This window comes from Emiliania huxleyi (assembly GCF_000372725.1).
Source record: "Emiliania huxleyi CCMP1516 unplaced genomic scaffold EMIHUscaffold_685, whole genome shotgun sequence".
NCBI classification, from domain to species: Eukaryota; Haptophyta; order Isochrysidales; family Noelaerhabdaceae; genus Emiliania; species Emiliania huxleyi.
The window spans coordinates 2,791-12,877 of NW_005196866.1; the positions used below are offsets into that span (position 1 = coordinate 2,791).

The window sequence follows — 10,087 nt, forward strand, 5'->3', positions numbered from 1 at the left end:
CGCGCCGTTGCTGCTGCTGCTGATGAAGCTCGAGCGACAGGTAGACAAAGAGCAGAAGACACAGAAAAACAATCATTTCACCAAACCCCTCTGCATTCTTTTTTCTCGTCCACCCCGTTGTGGCGTCGCTCGCGCCGCCTCGCCTCCGCCTCCACCACCGCCCCCTCGCCCGCCACGCCGCCGCCCACCCGCCTCCTCGACCTCCCCACGGACCTCCTCGTGCGCGTCGTCTCTCGCTGCGACCCCGCCGACATCGCTCACGTAGCGGCCGTCTCGCTGCTCTTCCACGCCTCGCTTGCGAGGGAGGGCATCCGCTTGCGGGCGCAAGAGCGCGGCTACGAGCTGCCGGCGCAGCCGGAGGACGAGGGTTGCGCCGTGCGGTGGCTGTGCTATTCGGCGCTGCTGCGCGAGTCCAACCCGCCGGTGAGGGCGGCGGCAGGCGCTTGGCACACCCTCTTCATCGACGGCGAGGGGCGACTCTCGTCGTGCGGCTCCCCGCCGGCCTACATCCCAGCCCCAGGACTGCTCGGCCACGGCGAGGGCGTGACGCGGCTCAACACGCCGACCCGGCTCCCCTCGACGCTGGGCGGCGAGCGCGCCGTGAGTGTGGCAGCGGGAGCCTCCCACAGCCTCGCCCTCACCACTGACGGCGTCTGGAGCTGGGGCGATGGAGGCTTTGGCAGGCTGGGCCACGGCGACCAGCAGGTCCAGTGGCAGCCCAAGAAGGTCGAGGCTTTGGCTGGCCAGCGCGTCGTCGCTGTCTCGGCGAGAGGTCAGCACAACTTCGCCATCACCGCCGATGGCTCTGTCTGGAGCTGGGGCGGTGGAGGCGATGGCCGGTTGGGCCACGGCGACGAGCAGCACGAGCTGCTGCCGAAGAAGATCGAGGCCTTTGCTGCCCAGCGCGTCTTCGCTGTTTCGACGGGAAGCAGCCACAGCCTCGCCCTCACCACCGACGGCAGCGTCTGGAGCTGGGGCTATGGCTACTCCGGCAGGTTGGGCCACGGCGACCAGCAGGATCAGCTGCTGCCCATGAAGGTCGAGGCCTTGCTGGAGCGGCGCGTCATCGCTGTGTCGGCGGGAAGCGACCACAGCCTCGCCCTCACCGCCGACGGCGCCGTCTGGAGCTGGGGCAATGGAGCCTACGGCAAGCTGGGCCACGGCGACACGCAGAACCAACTGCTGCCGAAGAAGGTCGAGGTCTTTGCTGGCCGGCGCGTCGTCGCTGTGTCGGCTGGACTCAGGCACAGCCTGGCCATCACCGCCGACGGCTCTGTCTGGAGCTGGGGCGAGGGAGCCTACGGCCAGCTGGGCCACGGCGACGAGCAGCGCCAGCTGCTGCCCAAGAAGGTCGAGGCCTTTGCCGGCCAGCGCGTGGTCGCTGTGTCCGCTGGAGCGTACCATAGCCTCGCCATCTCCGCCGACGGCGCCTTCTTGACCTGGGGCCAGGGCGAGGACGGCTGCTTGGGCCACGGAGAGGACCTGTCGGACCAGCTGCTGCCCAAGAAGGTCGAGGTGTGGGCGCCGGGGCAGTGATGAGAAGGGGGAAATGGGTGCGAGGCTGTGTGGAGCAGGCGGACATCGCTTCCAGGGAGGCGGTGTTGCCGAAAGGGCGTTGCCGAAGGATGTTGCCGCGTCGCCCATGTGCCTCTTCGCCACCTGCGAACGTAGCCGAGAGTGGAGAGAGGCGAATCCGGGACGGAAGAGCATTGTATGATATCGGGTATCCTGGCAGTCCGGCACCTATAAGCTCCTATATTCCTGTCTCTCAAATGCCTGGGGCTGTCTCTCTTCCTGGTCGCCGAGTAGTGCTGTGTGCGAGGGCATGTCCATGAGCGTGTGTGTCGTCGCCGAAACTCTCTTCTGACTCCGCGTTTTCGTTCTCGCTCGAGATCGGAGATGTCGCTCGTGAAGCCTGAACGGGATGGATTGAAATACATTCGAACAAAGAAGAGGCGACGGGAGGAACCGGCGGAGGATGCAGTGACGTGAGGCACACACACACACACACACACACACACACACACACACACACACACACACACACACACACACACACACACACACACACACACACACACACACACACACACACACACACACACACACACACACACACACACACACACACACACCGCTCACCCACGCGCACACTGGGCCTTGCACTTTGAATGTGTCGTGGGGGGCTCCTCTGTCGTCAGACGTGGAGACGCGAGGGTTGCCCCCCTTGCCCCACCACTCTGTGTGTGTGGAGAAGTTTACCTTACCTTACCTTACCTGTCGCCCCGCGCCGCCACTCCTCCTTCGACCTTCTCCTTCGACCTTCATCGTCCACCACACGCAGCAGATCTCCATGGCGGCGGTGGCGGGCGACGCCGAAAACATCAACAAGCAGGCGCGCAAGATGCGCACCAACTGGGTCACGAACAAGCAAACGGCGGACGGCTTCTTGCGCTACAGTGGAGGGCACCCGTACCGCCTAGCTCCGCGGACGGGCCCCTCCACCCTTTACGTGCGGATCATGTAGTCCCCACAATCGCTGTCGTGGGATCGCTTTTCACGTGAGAGAGTGCGTTGTGTTCTTGTTGTTTATCCGCTTTCTTTTTCTGCCAGTTCGCACCTGTGTCGAGCCTGTCTGCTGTGAGAGAGAGTTATTTTGTTTAAACTCTTTCTGCTGTGAGAGAGAGTTGTTTTGTTTAAATTCTGCTTTGTTGAATTCTTTCTTCACAGCCACGGTGCCGGCCTTGCCATACGGTCTGCTTGCGAGCGTGTTCTGCACGTTCCTGGCAGTCGCCGTCGCAGCGCCGATAGGCACCGCTCGCCAACAGGTTAGCCATACGAACCGAGGCGGGTCCGTACGTGAACGCCGCAGGGTCTCAACCCCTGGGCCAGTTGTTGGAACCACCTCAAGGCCGGCGCGCGTGCGCGGGCGATGGACTACGCCAGCAGCTCAAGGGCTTGCTCCCTCCTCACGACCGCGCGCGCGCTGCTGCAGGAGCGCCGCGTGACGCACCGCGGCATGCCGCACTGCGACATGCCGCAGCTGCACCGTTTCCCTCCGGACACCATCGTGAACTCGGTGGCCTGCGAGGACGCGGTCAGCACCGCGCCGGATCTCTCCTGAGAGCCGGCGCGGATCGCAGATGCAGCTTTAAGGCTCTGCCGGCGGATCTGTGGCCTGGCGTATGCCAGGCTGCGGGTCCAAAGTGTCCCGGCGCGGCGCGCGCCACCGCCCCTGGCGCGGGGCGGGATGTCAGTACGTGAGTACGGTGTCCCTGTCCCTGTGCTCAACCTTGGCTTGAGTCAGGCTTCGGGCCTGGCCTAATCGCTCGCGCGCGGGTGTGCCCACAGCAGAAAAAGAATTCAAGAAGCGACGACCACGGCCTGAGCGCCCAGCGACGCGTGCCGGATGGAGTCCGGCCGCGGGTGACTAGGGAAGTTCGCTCAGGATGTGTGGCAGCCGCCCTGTTGGCTGAGTGTCTTGTCTTGTGGTTCTGTGTGTCGCTCCTGTGTGACCGTCATCGCCCGTCTAGCGTCCACCCATACCGCGTTGGTGTCCCAGTCGTTCGGGTCGGACTGTGTTTCGCCTTCCCATCAATCAATCAACGCACTGCGGCCGCCAGTGCTGTACAAGACTCCAAAATTCCGACCCAACGCCAGAGGATACCCACCTCGAGAACCTCGTACCTCGAGAACGTGTGCGTTGTGAATAGTTAGTGAATACTGTGTATGTGTTAATGTGCGAATGTGCCCCCAAGCACACATGGCGTTCTCTGGGCACAAAACTTGCACCATATTACATTTTCTGGTTCCATGGACCATGCAGATTTTAATGGTATATGGCGGCCGATCTCCGATCATATCGGATCAGAGCAGGCACCGCCAGGGCACCGCCTACTGCTCGGTCGCTCATCTATGGCTCTTGGTTTGCCCATCGATCCGATTCCACATCGACGGTCGAGTGCAGGCACCGACAAAGGTCCGCACTAGAGGTCCTCAGGCCGAGCGAGGCAGAGGTCCTCACGGGAGGTCCTCTCAGCACGAGAGAGACTCTCACCTCTCTCTTGAAGTGGCAAGAGGAGCAGTTATTTGTCGGCTCGCTGAGGCCGCTGGTACATTTTCACAGCGAGAGTGGTGGGCTGTATGGGTCCTCTGACTCCGATCGTGTGCACCAGGCACCGAAAGGTCCACATTGACAAGAGGTCCTCAGCTGAGGGAGGGTGTAGAGGATGTAGAGTGTAGAGCGCTGTAGAGCTGTAGAGATGTAGAGCGCTCTGGAGCGCTGTAGAGCTGTAGAGCTCTACATCGGCTGCGTGACGAACTGCGTGCGTTGTAGAGCGATGTAGAGCGCGATTTTGCTGAGAGGGAAAAGCCTAGACAGAGGCGGAGGCGGCAGCCGAGAGCCGACCACCACTCCGCGCCGCCGACGAGGCGGAGAAGAAAGAACTGGTGCAGCCGAAGGGCTGGCGCAGTAGGAAGGAGAGCCTGGCGCGGCCAAGGACGAGGAGCGGCGTCATGGCCAGGTGAGCAGGAGAGAGCAGCGGAAGCCGCGCTCATCAGAGCAGCGAGCGGGCGGGAGCGCCCGACACACACGGAAGTTCAAACTTCCGTAAAAGATGAAGTAAAAGATGTCCATGGAGAGTCCGTGAAGGACGCAGAGGCAGAAGAAGAGGTAGGAGAGGAGAGGATCTCCGTGAGTCTCCTGCGGGAAACTAGTGGCCTATCACGAGTTAGGGCCCCTACCCCAATCTTTATGCGCGAATTCTTTTCTTCGCTAGGCAGCATGCGCGCCGCGACGACCCGATGCCATCGGAGCCTGCTGTGCCGGCCGCTGTGGCAGTCGCTGGATGGCCGCCTCGCCAGCGCCTCGCCCAGGCGGCACTTGGCCAGCGGTGCGCCAAAGGCTGCGCGCCGCCGCGGCCCGGGCGATCCTGTGCTGGTGCCGGAGCTGTGCAGCGCTGGCAGGCTCGCCGGCTTGCTCGGCATGTCTCCGGAAGGTCTGCTGGCGCTGGCAGAGTCGCTGGGCGAGCCGCTCGCGTCGGAGAGCGCGCCGGTCGGCCGCGAGCTCATCGAGCTCGTCGCCCTCGAGACCGGCCGCTCCGTCTCGCTGCAGCAAGTCGACGCCGTCCCGCGGCCGGCGCCGTCCGCAGCAGAGCTCGCCGAGCTGCCGCTTCGCCCGCCGGTGGTGACGCTGATGGGACACGTGGACCACGGCAAGACCTCGCTGCTTGACGCGCTGCGTGGCTCCTCCATCGCCGCGGGCGAGGCCGGAGGCATCACGCAGGCAACCTCTCGGCCGTCGCCGATTTCTCGCGTAGGACGCACTGCTGTTTGTTTGAGAATGCCTCTGTTGGGCTCACGCGCAGGCCATCTCTGCCTTTTCGGTCGGCGCGTCGGGAGGGAGGGAGCTCGGCGCCACCTTCATCGACACGCCGGGCCACGAGCTGTTTGCTGCGATGCGCGAACGCGGTGCGCACGTGCCCCGGGCCAGTGCTTGCACTTTGAATGCCGTGCCAGCTCCTGCCCGTGGCCGGGCGTGGGGATGCGAGGGACTAGCCTGGCCCTTGCCCCACCACCTTGTGTGTGTGGAGAAGTGTCCCGTACCCTTACCTTAGGCGCACACGCGACGGATCTGATAGTGCTCGTGGTGGCGCTTGACGCGGGCGTGCAGGCACGGCTCGCGCTGCGCCACTCCCAACATCTCCCCATATCTCCCCATATCTCCCCATCTCTCGCGCAGGCACGGCTCGCGCTGCGTCACTCCCTATATCTCCCCATATCTCCCCATCTCTCCCCATCTCTCCCCATATCTCCCCATATCTCCCCATATCTCGCGCAGGCACGGCTCGCGCTGCGCCACTCCCAACATCTCCCCATATCTCCCCATATCTCCCCATCTCTCGCGCAGGCACGGCTCGCGCTGCGTCACTCCCTATATCTCCCCATATCTCCCCATCTCTCCCCATCTCTCCCCATATCTCCCCACATCTCCCCATCTCTCCCCATCTCTCGCGCAGGACACGACGCGAGAGGCGATTCGGTATGCGAAGGAGGTGCAGTGCCCTCTGGTGGTCGCCGCCAACAAGGTGGACAGACCTGGCGGACCCGAGGCAGTGGCGAAGCTGTCGCAGCAGCTGCTGGACGAGCAGGTCGTGCTGGAGGCGTACGGCGGCGAGGTGCCGGGAGAGATGGGGAGAGATGGGGAGAGATGGAGGCGTACGGCGGCGAGGTGCCGCTCATGCCACGAGGGGAGATTGGAGATTGCCCGAGGTTAGGGGAGATCGCCCGAGATGACCCGAGATTGCGCGAGGTTAGGTGCCGCTCGTGCCAGTCTCCGCGACTAAGCGGGTTGGGCTGGAAGAGCTTCTCGACAGCATCGCGCTGCAGGCGGATGATAAGAATAAGAACAATAATCACAGTGATGCAGGCGGAGATGCGAGGGATGAGCTCCTCTCCGTACTCATACAATGATAAGAATAAGAATGAGAATAACAATGATGCAGGCGGAGATGCTCGAGCTGCATCTCCCCCATATCTCCCCCATATCTCCCCCATATCTCCCCCATATCTCCCCCATATCTCCCCCATATCTCCCCACATCTCCCCCATATCTCCCCATATCTCCCCACATCTCACCTTGCAGGCGGAGATGCTCGAGCTGCGCGCGGCGCCCGACGGACCCGCGGAAGGGACGGTCCTCGCCGAGATATGGGGAGATATGGGGAGATATGGGGAGATATGGGGACGGTCCTCGCCGAGATGCTATGCTCTCTTCATTCTCAGCCGATCACCTCTTGTGCCGCGTCTACGCTACCCCGCGCTTCCTCCCCGCCACGCGCTGATCAACTGCCACAAGGCCGTGCAGGCTATCTCGTGAGCCTGCGGGCAGCACAGACGCCACATGCGCCATAGGTCCTCGAGTCGGTGATGGGCAAGGGTCTCGGGATCCTCAGCACGGTGCCACCCGCCGCCGCGCGTCTCTCCCCTCTCCCTAGGAGCAACTCCGGGTGGCACCTGTGAAAAAGAAATCACGGCGGGGGTACGGGGAGTCCCATCAACACACTGGTGTGGGTACCCGGCGGAACCCACGCTCCCCAACAACCCTCCGGCGCAGCAGATGCTGCCGGGTCGCAGTTGTGGGTTCGGGACGTATTCACAGCAGTATGGCGGGGCCCCCCTGCCCCTGGAGTGTGTTTAGGTCGCAGATGCGGCGCCACACACACACACGGGCAGCAGAAGGCCCTGCGCCCCGTTGCCCATTGCTTTTCAGTGCTGCCGAGCCGGCCGAGTGTAGATCGTAGACCCTCGCGTCTGTCTATCCAGCCAGCCGCGCGTCATCCGCCTCTCTCGTGTATGCGCCCTCCGTATTTTGTCCTGCCCTGCCCCTGCCCTGCCCTGCCGCACTACACTGCCCGCACACTGCCGCACAACTGGCCTGTTCGATCCCCTACCTGCCCCGGGTGTGAAACCCACACTGCCCACCCCTGCCCATCCCACACTGCCCAGCTGTGAATAACCGCCCGCTCGCGAGGTCTCGAACACACTTCTCCCCCGCGCCTGTGCACGCGCCAGGTGCTGGTGCAGCGCGGCGCTCTCCGGCAGGGCGACCATGTTGTCGCCGGCCAGAGCTGGGGCAAGGTGCGGCCGCTGCTGGGCGAGGAGGGGGCATATCTCCCCACAGCTCCCCATCCATTCCCCCCTTACCCTTAGGTGCGGCTGCTGCTGGATGAGGAGGGGGCGCAGCTGTCGGAGGCGGGTCCGGCCGTGCCGGTGCGCGTGAGCGGCATGCGAGTGATGCCGCGAGCTGGCGACGAGCTGCTGCTGGTGGGGCCGTCGGTGTCTCGTCTCTCCCCCCCTGCAGCGGCGCCTCTTATATAGGCGACGAGCTGCTGGTGGTGCCGTCCGAGGCGCGCGCCAAGGAGGTTGTCGAGTTCCGGCTGTTGCGTGCCGAGGCGCAGGCGGGCGCATCCCCTACCCCCACGGTACCCGAACCCATACCCTACCCCCACGGTACCCGAACCCATCCTCTACCCCACGGTACCCGAACCCCCCCCCCCCCCCACACACACACACACACCCCCACGCGCTGCCCTTCTCCCTGGGAAGCGTGCACACGACGCCTCCCTCCTGTGTGCCGACGCGCAGGCGCTCGCCGCCGCAGCGCCGCGGCGCGGGAGGAAGGGGGGAGGTGCAAAGCTGCTGCCGGCGCTGCTCAAGGCGGAGTCGTTTGGCTCGCTCGAGGCCGCGCGGGGGAGGGTGTCGCCCCACTCCCCTGTTCACAGCTACACGGGGCCGACAGCTGTGAACAGGCCGCGCGGGAGGGCCTGTCCCACTTCCCGAGCACGCGTGTCGAGCTCAAGCTGGTGGCGGGGGAGGGTGGGGCCGGTCGGCACCCCTCCCCTACCTCCACAGTACCCAAACCCACCCCCCTAGGTGCGGGAGGGGGTGGGGCCGGTCACAGAGTCGGACGTGCAGCTGGCGCAGAGCGTCGGCGCGCAGGCGGTCGCCTGAGGAGCCTCGCGGCAGCGTCGAGAGTAGCGCTGCAGACCAGAGATGGTCCCGCAGGTGATCGCCTTCAACGTGCCTCTGGAGAGCAAGGCCGCCGGCCTCGCCGCCACGCTGCAGGTGCCCGTCCACTCGCACAGCATCATCTACGCCCTCGTCGACGCGGCCAAGGAGATGCTGGAGGCCCCGGCCGTCGACCCGCGCGGCGGGGGCGGAGATTGGGCGGAGATTGGGCGGAGATTGAGCCGAGGTTGGGGCCGGGACTAGGCGGCGATCGAGCCCGTGGTGGAGGCGCGGGAGACGGGGCAGGCAGAGGTGCTCGAGGTCTTCACGCTCACACTCAACCGCAAGGACCGCGCCGTCGGCATGTCCAAGCACACCGCCGTCGCCGGCTCTCGCGTGACGGACGGCCAGGCTTCGGCGGGCAGCGCGGTGCGGGTGGTGCGGGGCGGCGAGGTGACGCAAGAGGGGGGGGCGTCCTCTCGGGTGCTCTCGGGTACCTCGGGTCCTCTCGGGTCGTCTCGGGTCCTCTCGGGTCCTCTCGGGTCGTCTCGGGTCGTCTCGGGTCCTCTCGGGTCCTCTCGGGTGCTCTCGGGTACCTCGGGTCCTCTCGGGTCCTCTCGGGTCCTCTCGGGTCGTCTCGGGTCGTCTCGGGTCCTCTCGGGTCCTCTCGGGTGCTCTCGGGTACCTCGGATCCTCTCGGGTCGTCTCGGGTCCTCTCGGGTCCTCTCGGGTCCTCTCGGGTACCTCGGGTCATCTCGGGTCCTCTCGGCACCAGGTGATCCACGAGGGGGACGTCATCTCGCTCAAGCACTTCAAGCAGGAGGTGCGGGACGGCCTTGCACTTTGAATGCCGTGCGGCTCCCGTCGTCTAGACGTGGAGTCGCGAGGGTCGCCTGGCCCTTGCCTTGCCCCACCACCTTGTGTGTGTGGAGACGTTAACCTTGCGTGACCTTACCAGGTGCGGACGATGAAGAAGGGATCCGAGTGTGGGCTCATCCTCCGCGACTACGCCGACCTGCAGAGCGGCGACACCATCCAGTTCTACGAGCTCATCTCGCGCCGGCCGTCGCTGTACGAGGAGCAAGGGTCGGCCAAGTGATACACGCCTTCAGTTTTGTTATCGAGAGCGGCGCATCCGCTATGGCCTATGCATCTAGTGTCGTCATCCATTCCAGCTGTGAGAGAACCTGATCGAGGTACGGCTGTGTCCAAAATAATGGTTAATGCTGTTTTTTAGCACTTTTAAGTTTTATCTTGCGACGGCCAGTTTTGCGACACGGTGTATCATTCACAATTTCACTTTATGGATTATGCCACCGTTGCATATCCGGATATGCAACGGTGGCATAAAGTGAATGATACACCGCGTCGCATATCTTTTTGAGCACCATGACTCGTCCGTCTCGCCCCCCTCGGAGCCTCGGACGTCGGAGGGCCCCTCCACCACTGCGGCACCACCACCTCACTGGTGTTCAGAAGGGAGGGGGGGGCGCGGGGGGGTCATAACAACACAGGATCGCGCACACTTGAGCACTTGAGCACTGGATAGGGTCGATTCCGCATGGTACGGGACCCCTCG

The 10,087-nt window shown here is 64.3% G+C and overlaps 1 protein-coding gene across 1 annotated transcript; it reads left to right on the forward strand.

Annotated features, from left to right (window-relative positions):
- Positions 1 to 6,741: 6,741 nt before the first annotated feature.
- Positions 6,742 to 9,767, forward strand: EMIHUDRAFT_371788 (hypothetical protein). The gene is made up of 12 exons (XM_005762276.1): positions 6,742 to 6,865; positions 6,913 to 6,957; positions 7,573 to 7,638; positions 7,711 to 7,821; positions 7,893 to 7,950; positions 8,138 to 8,250; positions 8,319 to 8,363; positions 8,434 to 8,499; positions 8,566 to 8,676; positions 8,773 to 8,973; positions 9,296 to 9,331; positions 9,467 to 9,767. Exons 2-12 carry the CDS (start codon positions 6,928 to 6,930, stop codon positions 9,605 to 9,607), a joined length of 978 nt encoding a protein of 325 aa, XP_005762333.1. The 5' UTR covers positions 6,742 to 6,865; positions 6,913 to 6,927; the 3' UTR covers positions 9,608 to 9,767.
- Positions 9,768 to 10,087: the final 320 nt, after the last annotated feature.